Raw genomic sequence first — 20,094 nt, 5'->3', positions numbered from 1 at the left:
TTGCAGCCAAATCACATAACATTACATTACATGTCATTGATCTGACGCTTTTATCCAAAACGACTTACAATTAGCATCCATCCAATACGATGGAAGTAACTGGGATCCCTTCTTCAAACGTAATAAAACATGGATTAAAACACGTTGTAAATGACCTCGTTTTGAGTCGAATATGAATGTCGGGGCTTATGGACACTTGATGACATCACAGGAGCCGTATGGAGGCATGTTATGTTGTTTTTTATACATTTGAAGAACTGGTCACGTTACTTCAGTTGTGTTGGATTTGGCTGCATCACTGTTTACCCCTGAGACTCCACAAGTGTTTTGTGGAATCTCAAACACTTCACCCCAGTGAATTTTCATTTTTTGGGTGAACTCTCCCATCAATTCTCGTGATTTTGACTTTATTATTGACATTTCACTCTACTGACTTCACGCGCTCATCTTTGATCTCATACTGATCTTAATACTCGCATCATTACTCGTTCTCCAGCTTCGATGGGCGGGGCTTCACGGTCGCCTTGACTTCTGGAATCCCGCCCTTTTCACTTTTTAAAACGTGTTTTTCCCTGTGTTAAAACCGAGCGGAGTGAGACCTCCTGTCTCCCCTCCCTCTCTCTCACTCTCTCTCTCTCTCTCTCTCGCTCTGGCCTGCTGACGTCATCGGGCTGCTCCGCTTCCTGCCGAGTCTCCAGCGGACACACACACACACCCACACACACACACACATATATAGAAAACACACACTCCTACAGGGGAAACACACACAGAGGACACACACACACAGTCTCCAGCAGCTCCAGAGGAGACGCGGACGTGTCGGGTACGTATCCTCCATTAGCGCTGCTCGTGTTTTTAACGCGGTAACTGTTGCGGAGGAAGAGATGCGCCACACGCAGGGAGCAGCACTACGCACATTCACAGACGCGGCTACGCTGCGCGAACGCATCTTTAACCGCGTTAGAGCCGAACGCGGATCCTCTGCTCGCGGGGAGGAAACCGCTTCATTTCCCAGACTCCTTCACGCTCGGGTTTGCAAGTTGAGCCCAGAAACCGGAGGTCTAACGAGAAGCAGCTGTTTGGGATGATCATCACGAGATCTGGGTTCCTCCGCCCGCTGGGGTCTGGTTTCAATCCGGTGTCACTCTGGTGTCACTCTGGTGTCACTCTGGTTTCCCTCTTCATTGTGATGTGTGCAGTGAAAACACATTTTCAACATATTAGAACATCTGTGAAAGGGGAAACACAGAGGACACGTGGAAGTGATGGTTTCTAGCCGTTCTGTAATAATTTGAATTAATATCGTTAAGGGTCTTGACGTTAACTGTACTTGTCCGCTTTAAAAATGACAATCTTCGCCAAGGAGGTGATGTTTTCTCCTCCGTGTGATGATGTGTTGGCAAAAGCGTGCGATCGGGGGTTTCCTCGAAACTTGTTGGAAAGATTAGCATTGGCTAAGAGAGAACCCGCTACATTTGGCGCGGAGATGCATTCTGTTCGTAGAATGCATGTATTGGCACTTGAAGATCACTTTTCACATGTACCAATTTTACACCAAAATTGGCGGGTGTATGCAGGTTATGTTTTGTTTTTTTTACAAAAGCCAGATTGACTTTTCTGTCCATTGCTGCAGCTCCTCTGTTCAGCCTCTGTCTGAAACACTTGGTTTTAGCTCCTGTCTCTTTAAGACTCCGCCTCCTGATGAAGCCCAGTCTGCTCTGATTGCCCAGCTGGCCCACTCTGTGTTGTGATTGGCCAACACCTTCTAGTGCATGAAGGAAAGACTAGCCACTAGGCATTAGTGCGGAAGTATCATCTAGACCACCTGACGAAAAGCTGAACGTTTACATTCGGAGCGTTCTGGAATGACCCAGTCAAAACCCAGTTTGAATCCCATTGAAATGTTGTGGGGTCGGATGCAAGAAAACCCTAAAACATCCTGCAACTGAAGGAATTTTACTGAGTGTTTATAATATTTGCGTATGCAAGTGTCATAGGATGCTGGACAATGTAAATCCTGTATCTGTGAGCACTGTATCAAAGAGGATCAGTTTTTGTGACATGATTGTATGATTTACATTATTATTACACTTTGCTCAAAACCATCAGATCTTCACTGTTATAGATGATGTTTTGTTTTGCAGTAATGTCCGTGGGGGTGATATGGAAACATCACCATCACCAGGTTTAATAGTCTAAGAAAGTAAAGAGTGATTCATTACCAAAGATAGTTCTGATGTAACAATAACCTATAATAGACTTCTACCTCACACACTGAGTTCGTGGATGGTTGCAGTCGGATGGACTATTCAACAGCATGTGATCTGATGACACTCCTTTATGTTTTGTTAAACTCTTGGTGATTTGTGATACAAGTCGGTGCAAGCCATGTGCAAAGCTCGGGTGTTTTGGCAACAACATCATGATCAGGAAGTGGCCATTTCTTACTGGAATAAACGGGTTGTTGTGACACAGATGTACTTCGGTCTCTGAGTGTTGCTGCAACTTAGTGTTTTCTTTTGAGTCTACGTCGTCTGTTGGGTGAATCCTTGTCAAAGCGCTGTTGATCAAGGCAAATCCTTGTAGAGGACACGTGGACTGTCTCAGCAGCGTTTCAGTTCTGCAAACGTGACCTGGTAGGTCCAACATGGAACCAAACCTAACCCCAAGAGAGGGGCATGGGGCCCGTAAGGAGAGTTGCCACCATGGCTGCTGCAGTCTCCTGTGCAGAGTAAATCATAGAGTTGAAGGGGGTTCTCGCCTCCTTGGCCCCCTCTCAACTCGGAGCCCTGGGCACTTGCCCATTTGCCTTCCCCGTTGCAATGCACCTGCTGGATCATTTAAGTGCCAGTGTCTCCGACCCTTTGAATCTCTCAAAAGGATTTACCTCTTTGCTTGGCAGTGGGTTTTCACCTGAGTCAGACATGGATTGCTCCTTTGAGACCGTTTGTTGTCAAACCTCAACGTTTCATATATCTGTAAACTGTTGGAGCTCCGCCAGAGGTGCTAAATATAAGCTTTACAATTTATTTTATCAATTATTCATAAAGACGTTGTATCATCAGGGATCAGCTGTCTGACTGTAAGATATCGGGGCAGTAGGGGTCTCTCAAAGGCCACAGCACGTCCTGGCTGGGCTCAGGTCTATAATTATAGAGCTTTCTGTTCGTTAAGACAAGTGTTGCAGGCGAGGTATAATATTGCAGAGGACTACAGTGACTTAAACATGACATCAGTCGGCTTCGGCTTCAGAGACTCTTCAGGATAAGATCCAGATGTTCAGTTTCTATTCTTGGTGTACCATGTATGTTTTTTTTTCCTTTTAGAAATATGGCCACGCTCAGTTTGTAGACAAGGCAGCAGTGTGAAACATGAACTGTGGTGTACTCCTGCCAGTGAATGCAGCACTACCCCACTGGCTTGCAGTAATTCTTGGTCCCAGCCAAAGATGGGGTCACCGCTCAGCTGTTCTGGGATTGAAAGAGTCGTTGTCATTCGACTGTATAAGAAGAATTTTTCACACATGGATGCAAAATATGAGTCCAGGACATAAGATAAACCTGTTTTTATTCAGTTACGCGTGAAAGGAAGTGGTCACAGACGAGCCCCTTGCTTATTGTTACCACAAAACAAATGGATGTTGAAATTCACTCACAATTTGTTACCATACTTGAGCAGGATAATGTAGGTTAATGGTTGGGGATGGATAATCCTTTTTCCTGTAATGGGCCTTTTTAAAATTTTGTAACATCCTCTCAAGGTCATAAATTATTGAATACATTGTCGTATTTCACTCAAACGTCTCTAATGTGATGTCTGCAAACTGTTTATCTTTGGCGAGGCTGCTTCTCCAGGTTTGTGTTTACAAGAGTCAGTTTTGAAAAGAATTAAGGGAAGTTGTTGTACCGAGCCTCGAGCTTGTTGTTGCTTTGCAGCTCACCACAAAACTCTACTGCGTAACATTGCCGTGGTCATCGTGTGGTTCTCGGTAAAGCCGCTTGTTGGAAACACAAATTCTGCAGTAGAATGTTAAATTAGAGCATTTTCCCACGCAACTCATTCAGTTTAACACGTTTCAAATTCTTATAATTTGCAACACTGCAGCACTTCCACTGTGAACTAGATAGACAGGTTTGTCGTTTACACTACTACTTAGAAAATGTGTTGGCTCATTATCTATTTCCCCATTTCTTGTTTAACATAAACAACACACTGTAGCGTCCATTCTCACTCTCAGTTCACTGCTTGTGTGATGATCTATAGGACTAGAAGTAACGTAAGTCTGGAAACACATCAATCGAGGAAATGTCCATAGTATTGTGGACATTTCTAGCATTTCACCTGTATGTTTGAATTGGACCAGACAGATATGGGTTTTTCTTGCGGGCCAATACTGATATTAATGAGTAAAAATGTCCCATACGATATATCAACAAATGCCAAAACATTGGCAGTGATCCCTTAGATGTCGTTATCAAACCCTGATGACAAACAAATGTAATTGAACTAAATATATAGACCTTGAATTGAATAAACTAAACATTTTTCTTTACTGCATTGTTTGTTCTGTAGAATAAGTTTTCCTATAAGCTATCGGCAAATATACACACAGATACCAATGTGTCTGAAAGGCTCACGTGCTTTTACTGGTGAACCAATAAATCGTTCAGGCTCTAGTACGAATGTAGTGGTTATATTATCATAACTTTCTCTTTCGGACACCGTTTCAATGCTGCCGCTGGAGCAGGTTTCCCTTGTTCCTTCTCCTGTATCAGTACGACACGTTCAGAGTGCGGCTCGAACGTAGTCAGAGCCGAGCCACTTGGCACGAGACGTGATGCAGCAAAAGGCACATCTGCAGCATTGGCCAGAGTCGGTGCAGCGGAGGAGCTGCTTCATTCCACAGGAGCCACGGAGCCCACGCAGACATAGTCATGCTGTTGTCATAGTAGCACATTACATTCTATTAATGTTCTCAATTACTCTCATTATAGATGATCATTACTCTCAGTGAGAAAGCAGTGAATGGTGTTCGAATTCAAGAAACGTGGTGGTCATGTGACACGGATTGATTTTTAACGTCGTCAGCCGAAGTCTCCACACAAACGAGTTTGTCAGATAAATGTCTTCTGAAAAACCACAAGAACTTCTGACATTCAGCTTACCCACCCACTTGGTGCAGAAACCCATTGTCCCACTGTGTGTAGCCCTTTGTCCAACTGTATGCAAAGCTGAATAACTGGTTCCACTGTAACTTGCAGCAGTGAAAGCTGCAGAGACTCGAGCTTAGAATATCCACAGAATCGCCCGTTAATGTTGGTTAGAGGTGTAAAGTGTGCAAGCAGCATGGATTGCACTTTTGCCATGATTTCAGAATAAAATGCTTTTTTTTTTTTGTATTATCCTATTTGCCGTCTAAACTAGATAATCCCAGTTGGCTGTAAGTGGAAACCACTGGAGTCAGATTTGGTTTTCACAGAAGTCTTTTGACCTCAGCTAACACAATAACCGTCTTTTTCTGTCAGGCACAGACTGTACAACAAAATAACTCGTGATTCCAAGGACACTATCTTGTTGTTCCTGATTTCTCTGCACCTGCTCACTCTGTCCGAATGGAAAAATACTGTTTAGCATGTTTTCACTTGAACTGGTGATTAGATAATTAGCTCCAACTGTCTGTTGGTTGGTTTTTCTGTTGGATTATGCAAATACTGTTTAACACGGATCTGGACGAAGGGAAAAGAAAATTGTAATCGGGTTTTTATAAAAAATAGTAGTTTAGTAATAGTATTATATAATATAATAGTTTATTTATATAGCACTTCTCAAAACATAGTTACAAAGTGCTTCACAAATACAAGCTCAAGTAAAAATACATAAAAATTTACATAGAAAAACCCCCCCTCAAATTTAAGCATGAGCATGCATTACAATAATAAAAACTAGAATTGAGTACAATCAGGGAATGCGGTGAGATAAAAGTATGTTTTAAGCTTTGATTCAAAGCAACTTACTGACACTGCCTGCTGTATTTCCCCGGGCAGGAAGTACAGATCTACGATGTGGATGTAACTGTGGTTTCATAGGGGTTTTTTAGCTCTTTTCAGCCACTGTACAATAACAAATATGGCTACACACCTATAACTGCCACCAGTGTGTAGCAGAGATAATCTGGATTCAGTCGGGAGTGAACAGTTTTTTGTTTATCTTCAGTTATCTTCAATTATTTCAGAACTATGTCCAAACGAACATGACGGAGGAATTGAAGGGAGCTGTTGGGCCTCGGTGGAGATGTGCGCTTTACTGAGTGACATTCTGAAAGCCCTCAGGTTCACATTGTTTTGATAAGTTACCTATATATGGTTCTGTGATGCATTCCAGTCACAGAAGCGCTGTGGTGAGATTAAAGAAGTGGTGTGTAGTTAATGATTAGATAATCGGCCGCTCAGGAGATAACCTATCAGCTGGATGGTGTTGGTCTGTTTGAACTGACAGTAATCTGAGCGATAAGGCCCGGTCATACTGACTATTCACATTCTAACAAAGATAAGAGCTCAGCGGGATTTGTCTGCCGCAACGTTTGTTACAGACCGAAGATGCAATGATTTTCAGATTAATCGATAAATCTATAACAAATTTAAAAAATGATTTAATCCTTGTCACTTTTTTTTGCAAAAATACAAACTAATCACAAGCTACAGCTGAAATGAAAATATTTTTTTTAAATTCTACAAGATTTTTCCAAGTGTTTGCCTCACAGATAAATTAAGAATAAATGGCAGACTAATCGCTGAATTAAAAATAAGCATTAGCTTCCCCTTTTACGGGCCAAATACAAATTTATGAGCCCGTATACTTGATCTTTTAACTGCTCACATTAAAGGAATAGAGAGTTGTTCTTTATTTTGTTTTATAGTAAACTACTATCTGTCTGGTTTTAGAGAGAGGGCCTCATGCCTACTGTTAAAGTTGTTGTTTTAAATAAACCTACAACTGTAACTGGATTTTGATATTTGATATTTTGTGAATCCTGATTCCTGAAGAGACGTATACATCACCTCTATCCTGATGAGCCCCCTGTCATATGAAATTTACTGTTCAAACGCATAGATTGTAAATAGAGATGGACGACATGGCTCCACTTTCTGCTTCTATCCAGAAGTGAACGATGGAGCTGTGGTATCTGGGTCAACTGAGACACTTTGGCTTCACCTTTAGGAGCCTTGATGTTGTCCATCTTTATATTCAGTCTGGTTCAAACATACATTTCATGATTATGGACAAACGATATGTTTTCAGGGCTTTAGTGACTTTTTATGACAGTGAAGCTGATGAATCCTTGAAACCCACTTCTCTTTGTAGATCCACATCTTCAGTCTCCTCTCTCTCTCTTAAAGCAAGTTCAGGCTTGAGGTTGATTTCACAATTATAATGATGGTTTCTTCTCTTTGTTTGTTGTGTTCTTGCAGGTGGAGTTGTGTTGAGGTTCTCACTCAACAGGACGGCAGACATCATGGTGAACATCCCAGATTACTTTGCGGGGAAAAATGTGCTGATCACTGGAGCAACTGGCTTCATGGGCAAGGTACAGTAGTGAATGAACGCACCAGTCTGACGGGATGTGAGAATCCTTTCACTTCATGACAGAATGATGTGAGCAGATGAATGAAGCTGCTTTGATAACTTAAGTTATAATTACATTCATGTCAAACAGGTTTCCATCACACACCTGCAAACGAAGCAGGAAAAGTAAAAGTGAACTTGTATAAACATGTAATGCATCTGCGCTGGAGACATCTAGTGGCCGAGGGCGTCGTGTTTTCTGTCCATTCGTTCGTCCCATTCTTGTAAACACCATAAACAATGCCTTGGAAAAAATGTCTTTAACTGTCTGTAATTTTATAATTTTTTACTTTAGTACAATCGTTCACTTGGACTCATGGATGAACTGATTAGAATTTGGTGGTCAAGGTCACGAAGGTCACTGTGGCCTCACAAAACATGTTTTTAGCTCAAGTCTGCCTTTAGGGAATTTGTTCAAATTTTCAGACGTCCCTTGGACTCATAGATGAACTGATGTAGATTCAGTGGTTCAAGGTCACAGTGACCTCATATTAATGTGAATTCAATAAGTCAGGAGCCCCTGATTGGCGGAGGCACACAACCTCCTGCTCTAAAGCCGCTTAGACTTCTGTGTGGTGAGATTTCCTGGAATCAGCTGAACAGTCCTGGGGGGGAAATGTGATTTTTATAATCTTCATCTCTTCACGATCCTGGGTCACATCTTTCTCCATGGTTGTTACAGGTGCTGCTGGAGAAGCTGCTGAGGTCATGCCCAGAGGTCAAAACTGTGTATGTGATGGTCAGGTCAAAAGCGGGCCAGTGTCCCAAGGCCCGCATCGCTGACATGGTCAACTGCAAGGTGAGTGGATCGGGGGGGGGGGGTCATTTGAAAATGCAGAAGCTGAAGTGAAAATGCTCAAAGTAGAAAGTGGAGAGTTCTGCTCTCAGCCATAAATCATTCCTTCTATTCAGAGTTGTAAAAGTCTAATGATCTGGACTTAATGATTTTATATCTGTACTTCTACAGTTTACTATGTGAGCTGAGTAAATATCTGAGTTACTAAGCGCTTTGAGTGGTCATCAAGACTAGACAAAGCGCTATATAAATACTTACCACTACCATCGTATTTACCATATGTGCTGTAACGTCGACTTCACGTGTCCACCCAGTTGTTTGAAAGGTTAAAAGACGAGCAGCCGGACTTCGCGGTGAAGATCGTTGCGGTGAGCAGTGACCTCACGCTGCCGGAGCTGGATCTGAGCAAAGAGGATCAGAGCGTCCTGGCTGAGAACGTCAACATCATCTTCCACTGTGCCGCCACCATCCGCTTCAATGAGCCGCTCAAGTGAGTCATTGGGAATGTGCACCTTCCTTTCCTGCCTCGGTCTCTACACCTTTGTTAAATAGTGTTTTGTTCTTTGTTTGGCGAGTTAGTCTCTGTTCTGTTGTTATTCAGTGAAGCAGGAAGTGTTTTCTGGAATTGGCAGTGAAATCTGGTGTTAACTTCTTTGAAGACCAAAAAAAAAAAACCAATGACTGTATTTCAAGAAAAGGTTTGTTATGGAATCTCAACCTGATCTTGCTCAATTGCCAACAAGCTCCATAAGCTTTTAAAAGCACATCAGTGAACCACAGCGTGACATGTTTCATCATGATGTAATATAAGGGTGTAGTAGTTTATATGTACACAGCTTAAGACTTAATCTTGTTATGCTACGTATCATAACCTTTTGAATTTAAGGTGTGGGACAAAGATTGTTCAGTTAAGGAGAATAGGTTTATATGTGTGACTCACACATTAAATTATTCCTTCAGCTCCATCAAAGGTAATTTCCTCCTCGGATACTTCAAAATATGTGATTCATTTCTCCTTCAGAGATGCGATGCAGCTGAACGTCCTGGCCACGCAGAAGATGCTGGCGCTGGCCCACAGGATGAAGCAGCTGGAGATCTTCCTCCACGTCTCCACGGCCTACGCCAACTGTGACCGAGAGCTCATCGAGGAAGTCGTCTACACTCCACCCGTCGACTACCGGAGACTCATCGATACTCTGGAGTGAGTTGACGTGGACTGATTCCGATAAACCAACACGATTGGTTTTGAATGGCCTGGTTAATGGAATGCGGATCAGGATGCGGTAGCGTGAGAGGAGGGTTTTTAAAAGCATTTCTTCTGATTGCTCGATGCATAAAAAGCAAGTCGGACGGTGTCATCAAGATTAAACGGCTGCTTGATGGCTGCTCTCAGCTGTTGAGCTCCATTAGTGAAGCACACGTCTGCAGACTCAGATTAGTAAAGTGATTCTGAGGGATTTGTAATGTAAAGTCATTTAGACCGTTTTAGTCAAAGTGGGAGAGACGACCATGCAGTGCACAGATAACAGACACGCTTTAGGTTTGTCTCTGTGTGTTTTAAGGATGTTTTGCCTTGTTATTAGTGCAGCGGCTGTTCTGAACCTGCCTGTTTTGATAATTGTGGCTGCAAACAAATCAACGTCTGGAAGCTGTAAAGTGTGGAAATACATTTGATTAATTGTGAAACTCTAGCGGGTCGGCAGACGTCAGGTGAGCAGGTGGAACTTCACATGCGTCCCACCTCGGATTTGTTTTGTTATTTACAATAGTGCTGTAAGATAATAAATGTATTATTTTTTTCCCCCCAGCTGGATGGATGATGAACTGGTTTCCACGCTGACTCCCAAGCTGATCGGAGAACGTCCCAACACTTACACCTACACCAAAGCCTTGGCTGAGTATATGGTGCAGCAGGAGGCCGGAGACCTGAACGTAGCCATCGTCAGACCCTCCATAGTCGGAGCCAGCTGGAAGGAGCCTTTTCCAGTGAGTGATTCAGACTGATGGATTACTGGTTTTATCTCTTTTTGTTGGAAACATTAATTCGCAAAGAGACTAAATGGTTCACTCTATCCCACATTACCGATGGCTGCTGTGTTTAACAATGTTTCCTGGGGTTTTCAGGGTCATTCTGCTCAGTTGTACAACATGAATTTTTAATGCACTGATTAAGTGGCTGCCCTCGAATGTCGGGTGAGAAGCTGGTTGTCCCAGTGAGAATGTAGAATAAAGAGTCATTGGTGCTAGAGATCAAAACAGAGAACAGACAAAGAACTAGAATGGCAACAAGCTACACCCTCTCTGATGCCGTTTTCAGACATGACCTAAAAGATAAAGTCTGGAGAATTAAGTCTGGACTTTATCCGCAGTTTACATTTCACACATGCACAACGCAGGAGGGAGGTTCTCTTCATCAAGATCCACAAATTATTCCCAAGGAAACTGGTGAAAAGGTCAAACAAGAAAACCTTTAAGGAAGTGATGAAGAAATTGTAGGATCAGCTGCGTCAAAATGGGTTCATTATTTCAATTTATTTTCCGTATCTCTCTAACTGACAAAGAAATGAAAGCTACTGGTATTTAGTGGAGAAAGTTCCTCAGTCGGCAGCACAGCTCTGACACTCTCTGTTCTTCTCTGGGAGCTCAGCGCCTCGGTGCTGTCGACACTCAGGCGTTCTGCGCTGCTGAGCAGTGGACACGGCGATGATGTGATGGCGAGCGTGGGCATGTGAGGAATGTGGAGTAAAGAAGTGCCTGTGCACCTTTTTTACACTCGGGGCCAGTCGCTGTGGAGAGCAGGAGGATTGTTGGATTTCTGGTTTAGGAAAAGTCTGAAACGTTTCGGGACACAGACGCCTCCTGTGTGAACACGTGAGAGCGACATTTCACAGTCATCAGAATCAGAATCACTCCTCACAGCACTGCAGGGAAAGTGTGCCTTTGGGATTGAATCGCACGATATCATCTCTTGTGCCGACACGAGGCTGAAATGCATTTAAATTGCTCAGTATTTTCTAAAATGTGATGAATGTATCATCCTATAAACTGGAGAAAATCCAGAAGAGCTTCACAACTGACAGATTTATAAACTGTGAATATTTCATGGCTGATAAATGTTGATTTAGTTTTAGTCATTTATCAAGAAAATTGAATCATTTCAGTTCCAATTTTTGCTGATTTCCCTCCGACTGTTGTTTCAGGGTTGGATTGATAACTTCAATGGGCCCAGTGGGATATTCATCGCAGTGAGTATTGAGAGCAAAGCTTGTTTTTTACTAAATGATACAAGTGTAAGGATGTAAGGATGACGATGGGTTGCAATCAACTTTAATTATCGTTTAACTGGTGGATGTATTTACAACGTTTTATTGTGGATCCTGCCTCAGTCGTCTTCTCCTCTCCAGGCTGGTAAAGGGATCCTCCGTACGATGAGGGCGTCCAACGATGCTGTGGCCGATCTGGTGCCTGTAGACGTGGTCATCAACGCCACGCTGGCTGCAGCTTGGTACTCTGGATCACAAAGGTGCAACAGGTCTGCAGGGCTTGTATACACTGGAACTTGTCGTTTTGTTCTTTGTACATTTCAGAACATCACATAATCCCTTTCTTGCAGGCCTAAAAACATCATGGTGTACAACTGCACGACTGGCGGGATCAACCCGTTTCGCTGGGGGGAAGTCGGTAAGACGTCACGTTTATATCTTCCCTAAACACAGCCTCTGTAAAAAGCCCCTGAGAGGGGAAACGGTGTCCGATGACATAACCTGAACGTAACCTGATCCGCCGCCTGCCACACCCAAGAGCTTTGTTTACCTGTGGATCCCAGCTTCTTCTTAGAGTTAACCCCACTGTTAAATACACGTCTCACTGTGTGGAGGTGATTTTCAATCATCCAGGTCTTTGTATCTTCAGGAGTTGTATATACGTGCACACAAGCAACTGGACTTGCTTTGTTTCTTGCTTTTGCTTGAGAGGTTGAAACGTCCTCAAGAAACACAAGCGAGTCCAGTTTCCTTTGGACACTTCTCCTGAAGAGCTTCCTCAGATATTTAATCAGGAAGTCCAAATGTAAGATTAGATCTCTTACTGCGCAGTGATTTATGTTTTGCAGACTTCAAAGTGCGGTAATTAAAATATCGGAGCACTGGTGAAGTCATGAATCATCGTGTTCCAACCTGCACATCAGGAATTAAAAAGCCGAGTTGCAGAAGTGTTTTCAAGTGGAGAAATACAAGCCTGACCTCAGGGTGAAAACACATTTTGACAGAACAAAGCATCAACACTTGCTGACACTTAAATTTAAAGTTGCACAATGATGCTTGTGCAGCTATGGTTTTATTTTACTGTTTCAGAGGTGAAACAAAATAACAGAGATAAAATATAATCCAAACAAAGACCTGTCAGTAAATAGTTTTGGGATTAAAGTTCATTCTTGGTCTTGTAAACTCTCATCGACAAAATAATTTGCTCGAAGGCTCCACAGCAGATTTGACTGGATCTCGTCTGTGAGATCGTTTTGCAAGATAATTTTGAAAAAAAGAATTGGCAGTGATTCCTCAGATCGTTATCAAACCATCACGACAAAGAAATTTAACTGATGCTTTATGGATGACTTTCCAGTTTAAATAACTATAAATAAAAAGAAAAAAACATAGACAACCAAATACATTTTAATATTATTTTTACATGAAATACAAACATAAATGCACTTCTTTTCATATCGGTGCATATCAGCAAGACTCTGATCCGGACATGTCTGTGAAAGACTCATGTAAAGACTCATGTAACCAATAAGGCGGTCGGATTCTCACTTTGAACATTCTCAGGTGCAGTTTTATGCTCGTGTTTGCTTTGGATGCCATATATTTAAATGTTTTTTTATCAGATTTGTAACCTGTATTTACCGGCAGGACGACACTTGTACTCAGGCATACAGAACTAAAGAAGAAATCCTTTCCTGCTCACTCTGACTTGTGTTGAACAACCTTCTGTTTCTTAGAGTACCATGTAATATCCACTTTCAAGAGGAACCCCCTCGAGCAGGCCTTCCGTCGGCCACATGTTAATCTCACATCCAATCACCTAATCAATCAGTACTGGATCGCCGTGAGCCACAAGGCTCCGGCGTTCCTCTATGATCTGTATCTCAGGCTGATGGGACGAGAGCCCAGGTAACCTCCTCGCCGAATTGGACCTCTGCTGTTTTTTAACGCCATCACCCGCCCCGATACATGCACACGCATCTCTGCTGCTTTACTCCTGTGACTCTTTCTGCTAGTGTACTAGGCTCACGTTGTTGGTGTGTACAGTGGGGAGTTGAAGGATGTATAACCCAGCTGCTCTCCTGCACACACAGGGGGGAACTGATGGGTTCTACACTCTTTACATCTTGGTACCTGCGATGTTTAGCTTTTTTTCAGTTGGGTTCCCAAAATGTCAGCCGCCAGCGTCAACTCAGTTTGGCTGAAAAGTGGAACTCGGGCATATTTCTGCCTGAAGATGAGTTTGGGAACTCAACGCAGGTGTTGGGCCTTTGTTTCAAAAACAGAAAGTAAACTCTGCTCTGTGCTGAATACAGATCGTTCAGACGTCATGTCGAGCTAGCAGTGGTTTTGCCATTACACTGGCCTGCATCTTGCTTACTATCAATATCAATGCCTACTGTCTGTGTCCTCTTTGTCCTGTCATGTGTGTATCTCTCCTCTACAGAGTACTGTATAAACATGACCTTCAAGACCAATCCCTTAGAGCAGGCCTTCAGAAGGCCCAATGTCAATCTGCGCTCCAACCCCTTTACTAATCAGTACTGGACCACTGTCAGCCACACGCTGCCAGCCCTGCTCTATGATGGCTATCTCAGGTTGACAGGCCGCAAGCCCCGGTAAGGTTGCACCTGCCCCCAACTTCTCACCCCCATCCCCCCTGCACTCTTTCCCACTTGTTCCCACACGCCCACCCTGCTCCACTATGTCTTCTTAACTGAATGGTTGTGTGGGATGGTGGGAGCAAGGAAGGGTGTGGGGCAGAGGAAACAAAGGTTTGCTGTGTTTTGACTTGGCATCAGTTGGATGGCTATGACGGCACGGTTTGGTTTGGTTTGGTTTCTACCGGAGCATGTTGTGAACATGACATCCATGACAGAGCACTCGCACGTATACGTTGGAGGCTTCAACGAAAACGCTCCTCATTCATTTCGTCATGCTTTGCTGATATAGACTGTGAATAAAGATGGACGACGCGTCTGCACTTCGCTCCGTTGTGCCAAAATGAAGCCAAGGATCTTGGATGCTGTGCCGGCATCGTGCACTTATGACGTTGGTTGGAGCCGAGTCTACGCCGAAGTGATCGTGATGTGGAGTTGTGTCATCGAGGTCCTGCTTGTACATGTGCTTGACCAATCGCGAGTCAGTCTCAGGTTCTTCGTGACATTTCAGCTAGTTTTTACAGCATCAAATAACAAATTTTGGTCCATGCCCTGTCTGCTAACATGGAGGAGGTAGGGAGTTTGACCTGTACCGCAGCCAGCCGTGGTTCACCGTTGAAGAGCTTTCATGTCATCCATCTTTATGCAAAGTCTGTGGTTGCATTGTGGTCTCCTCGTTCTAGTTTCTTTTTACGTGTGGTAGAAAAATTTGTTAAATATTTAAGCGCAGGCACTCGCCATTACAAACCCAGGGTCCTGCCCGACATCAAACTGAGCCTGGAGACGAGTCCGAGGCAGCCGGTCGACCTGGTGTCCGTCGTCCCTAAGCCTTGCATGGAGAGCTAGCATGTCACGTTAGCACGAAAGTCGGCTGTGTTGCTTTTCCCGGGGGGGGGGGGCAAACTGTGAGCGGTTGTTGTCGTTATGACGATCACGGCAGCACCGAGCGTCAGACCCGCCCACCGCCAAGTGTTCAAACAACGTGTATGTGTGAGTGCCCCCGAAACCCTGAGCCGCCACACGACTTTCTGAGGTCGGTCTCGAAAGTGGAGTTTAGGCAAAAGATCGATTTGGTTCCACAGAAATAAAATAAGAAATTGCATGTGAGTTGATTGGTTTCCACATTTCTTGATTCTTTTTACTCTTTGCTGCTTTTTCTTTATTATTAGCCGGAGGTATTTCAGACAGTTAACATTGTGTAGTGTTAAATACGACCTTTTGTACGGTGAAGTGTTCCCCCGGCCAAATTGCACACATTTAGTCTCTGGCTGTCTGAAATCGATTTAGGCTCAGAAGTGAACTCACATTTCAGACATGTGATTTTAACCTAATGGGTTTGTCACCAGCTGCAGGTCATTGTTTTTCTCTGTGTGCTGATCCACCTGCATGTTCATCACAGCTTCTGAATCATTCGCCTCCACAGGAGGAATCTGAGTCGTCTCCATCTGCACAGACGAGTATACATATTTAAAGTGACGGCATTAAATCCTGCTAATGACAATCCTATCAGTAAAACAATCAATTGTAAAGATTAAAAAATGAAATTGTTGAAACCATGCAGGTCAATCTGTTCAAATGTTCAAATTGTGCAGTTTGAAGACTCAGAAATCCTCTGATAATCCTCACAATAAAAATAAACTGCTGTTTTTTTTTACATTCTCACCCATTGACTGAATAATAAAGATGGACGACGCGTCTTCACTTCCTCCCGCTGTGCTACAATTAAAACTTTGAATGTCATTCGGCGTCTGTGCTGTAGTGACTGTGGAGCTGCAGCATTGACGGGTTTATGACCTATACTGCAACCAGCCACCAGGGGGCGATTGGCATAATTTGGCTTCAGTTTAAAGAGCGCTCATGTCGTCCATCTTTACCGACGGTCAATACTCTCAACACTAAATCATTCAATTCTTAAACTGGTTTTGAATGATCCGAACTAACAGAACTAAAGTGCATGAACTGGATTCACTTGTGTGAACAGGAGGACAAATTAACATTTTGTAATCGTCTGTCCCAGGTTCTTCGTTAAGATGAAATTCAGAGGCCATTCATTTAGTTTGAGTGTTTATTAAATTTGGTAAATAACCAGTGAGTCTGACCCGGTGCGTTGGCCAGTGGATCGTTTGTCCTCCTGACTCACACACAGATTAAATCAATAATTCTCTCAGATGATTTGTGTCTCCAGAGGTGAAATCATCAACTACTCACGGTGCTGTGAAGACATTTGAGCAACCTTCTTGTTTATTTTGGCAAATGTGGCAAATAGTTAGAATATTTCAAAATTTCTTATGATTCTTGGCTTCCATCGCACTTTATTTATAAGAATAAAATTCATTTTAAAGGAGACGATGCTTTCCCCTGGTGTTTTCTGGACCGTCTGAGGAAAGTGATGTGTTTTCTGAACATTAGAGAATCTAAAACCTTTGTAATAACACAAATTGAAATTATTAAAAATTAATATGAGCAGAATATGTCTCCTTTTTAATACAAAATGTATCCAGACCCGAAATTTTGAAGCTACTTTCGAAAACCTTGTGCCACTGGAATTGCATGTTGTTGCTGTCCAGTGCAAAGGATGTGAATTAGCTGATTTATTTATTTATTCAAAAATTTCAGATAAAAACACCCTGAGAAATTTTCTTTATTAATTTAATAAAAATTGTCTATCTGGGGTTTTCACATGTCGGCACCAAAATCATGTGAGTGCAAATTGAAGCCATTAAAACGTGTTGCTCAAATTATGTATTCCATTTATTGGAATTAAAATCTGAATAATCCAATTTTTGTAATTCTATAAAGTAATAATCTGGACAATGTTTCTGAACCAGTTACATGTACTCTGGTGTTCATGTTAAATTGAGTCTTTGAATCTGTGACTTTGTCTCAAAGCTGTATAACTGCTTGTAAACTCTGTTGTTCAAGTTTTCTTTCACTTCCTCAAACGCATGAAACCTGAACCTGCTCTTCCTTAATTTGTCTTCCTGTCTGTCGTCACTCAATTCCCTTCATTTATCTTTCCCACCGTCCCTCTGTCCCTCCTGTCGTTGTTTATTCTACCACCTCTCTACTCATTCACCTTCCCACTATCCTCTTCCTTCTACTCTTCCTCATTGTCCCTCCCCATCTTGACCATCATCTTCTCTCTGGCCCCTTTATTAAAATCCCTTCTTTTATCCATTTCAATGTTTATCCCTCATCTTCCTCCTGCTTCCTCCTGCTTCCTCCTGCTTCCTCCTCGTTTGTCTCCAGGATGATGAAGACGATCACCCGCCTCCACAAAGCCATGATGGTGTTGGAGTATTTCACCAGTCACTCCTGGGTGTGGAACAACGACAACGTGGGCATGCTGTTGACCCAGATGAGCCCCGAGGATAAGAAGGTACACAGACACGTGATCCTGACGTAAGGAAACTAATTATTCACGCTGTCGTCCACGTCTGGAGACGACGGACAAATTCAACACCCGGTGTGTGAATGTCTGGTTGTGAACTGGGGACAGAAGAGTGAGTAATTCATTCACTGCTGGTGTCGCAAGAGGTTTAGTTCCTTATTGCACATGAGACTCATTGTTCCTGGAATACACAACAGTTTTTTGTGCTCTTGATGGACACGTCTCATGACTAATGAATAATCCACTTCTATTCATTATAATCAAGAGTTAAATAGTCTTTTTTTTTATTATTTTGTTTTAAAAATGTATGAATGCATGAAATGTATTCATGACACGAGCTGCAGTAACTGAAAGGCAGTTTTGAGGCAATTTTAAAAACTAACAGGCGAAGGAGAATTAAATCAGGCAGAGAACCAGAGATAAAACATGCACGCAAATGTTTTTGCCTCAGTTCATTTATTTCAGGACAAGAACATTTGCTTTATTTTCATTTTCCTGCTCAATTATATGGTGATACCAGTAAAAAAACAACTCACTGGGACACAAATCTAAATCTTTAATAATCAGTTATGATGGATGTGAATGACTGAACTGACTCTTTTATTTCTGTAGATGTTCAACTTTGACGTGCGGCAGCTGCATTGGGCGGAATACATGGAAAACTACTGCATGGGCACCAAGAAATACGTCCTGAACGAGGAGCTGTCGGGTCTTCCTGCTGCTCGCAAACACCTGAACAAGTAGGAATCTGTGCCGTCAAACACGTGAACATGTACAGGAACACACAGACACAGGAGGAAATGTACAGACAGCTGTGTTCTCCCCTGGATGTGGGAGGCTTCTGTCTCATGTAGGTCACTGAACAGTAGATAAATCTGCATTAATACTCATTCATCCTCTGGAAGTATTTCTCCTCCTCCGTCCACTAAGCACTGATGTCTTTTGCATTTGCCAGGGGTGTGAGTTTGACAGCCACAGTAAAGTTCTCTGCTGTTCAAGGAGTCAACTAATTACATCACAGTTGTTAGAAATACCAACATAGATACTCAGCAGAATTCAGGGGGTTAAACACACGAGAGAAATATTTTAAAAAAGAACCACACGTAAGATTTGTGTTTTTGTAAAGTTTTCTCAATTGTTTCTCAGGCTCAGGAACATCCGCTACACCTTCAACACCGTCCTGGTGGTGCTCATCTGGCGCGTGTTCATCGCCCGCTCCCAGATGGCCCGAAACATCTGGTACTTTGTGGTGAGCCTCTGCTTCAAATTCCTCTCCTACTTCAGAGCCTCCTCCACCATGAGATAGTGAGCCCGGGGGGACGCGGCTGGCGAGGTGGAGGGACGAAGACGAGAAGAAAAACCCTGGCGCTCAGCCCCGTAGAATGGCTCCACCCGGTGTTTCCTCCAACACTCTAAAGATTAACTGGATCCATTAAAACACCACGGACACAGATGGAGCCACTGGACGAGCCTCTGATATCTCAGATAATCTCTTCAGAGGATTTATCTCACAATGTCGCAGACTAACAGCACTTGGACTAGTTTAAGAATCGGGAGCACACTCTCTGTTCCTGCTCACATTCACACTCTGTGGTGCCAGCTTTACTCCGGAGCACTTCCTGTAACCCTGCTCCGTGTCGTCTGCGCGCTCGCCTGGCTGCAAACTGAAGCTATGCATTGGATGATGCTCTGCTGCAAGAAGCCTCCGCTGGTTTCGAGTCAGTCCAGACATTGTTGCTGTGCTGTAGGTTCTTTCTCTAAACGTAGTCTAACCGCTTCACCTGCTGCGTGGGTCGCAACTCCCTCGGTTTATTTTGTATCTGCCTGTAAGTTTGTGTTGAGGGTCTTGTCAGTTTTAAAGAAATGTTTTCAAAAACCTGTTTTATAAAGAAACGTATACGAAAGAAAGAGGCGCAGGACGAACTGCTCGGTTTCTGGGGGACGTTGAAGATGACGGATGTTTCTGAACCAACTCGGTGAATGTTTGTTCAGGAACAGGCCGGCTTAGCGATCATAGATAAATCTGTCGTCATCCTCAAAACCAAAGTCTTTTCGCCCATTGCTCATGTTTGGATCTCGTCTACTCAGACGACGTCTTCTCAACAGTTGTCATTGGTCGTCTTTCCCTCTTCCTGCTTTGCAAAGACTCAGCTTCAACATTACCGGGCTCCTAAAGTCACCGGTTCCCTCACACAATGCAGATTGTGACACGATGCCGTTTTTTTTTTTTCTCGTCATGTCTGAAAGTCATTTGTGACGACTCTTTTCTTGCCAAAGACTCGTAGCTCGGTGGAGGAGGAGACTGGCGGAGTCGAGAGGAGGAATCTCGTCACGTTTGGCTCCTTTTTTCTCGTTTTA

At 43.2% G+C, this 20,094-nt stretch overlaps 1 protein-coding gene across 2 annotated transcripts; it reads left to right on the top strand.

Moving 5' to 3' along the window:
* Positions 1–649: 649 nt before the first annotated feature.
* Positions 650–19,620, top strand: far1 (fatty acyl CoA reductase 1). Of its 2 annotated transcripts, none has more exons than XM_034587773.1 (13): positions 650–826; positions 7,473–7,588; positions 8,309–8,425; positions 8,737–8,912; positions 9,444–9,623; positions 10,231–10,408; positions 11,623–11,667; positions 11,827–11,945; positions 12,036–12,103; positions 14,132–14,303; positions 17,595–17,724; positions 18,349–18,476; positions 18,883–19,067. In XM_034587773.1, exons 2-13 carry the CDS (start codon positions 7,517–7,519, stop codon positions 19,040–19,042), a joined length of 1,545 nt encoding a protein of 514 aa, XP_034443664.1. In that variant the 5' UTR covers positions 650–826; positions 7,473–7,516; the 3' UTR covers positions 19,043–19,067. The 2 variants fall into 2 exon arrangements, with proteins under 2 accessions (XP_034443664.1, XP_034443663.1); XM_034587772.1 differs by lacking the exon at positions 14,132–14,303 and adding an exon at positions 13,422–13,593 and having other exon boundaries at positions 651–826; positions 18,883–19,620.
* Positions 19,621–20,094: the final 474 nt, after the last annotated feature.

The sequence above is a fragment of the Hippoglossus hippoglossus genome, chromosome 6 (assembly GCF_009819705.1).
Source record: "Hippoglossus hippoglossus isolate fHipHip1 chromosome 6, fHipHip1.pri, whole genome shotgun sequence".
NCBI lineage: Eukaryota > Metazoa > Chordata > Actinopteri > Pleuronectiformes > Pleuronectidae > Hippoglossus > Hippoglossus hippoglossus.
Note: the sequence above shows the minus strand (reverse complement) of the source record. Positions and strands in the feature narration are given on the sequence as shown.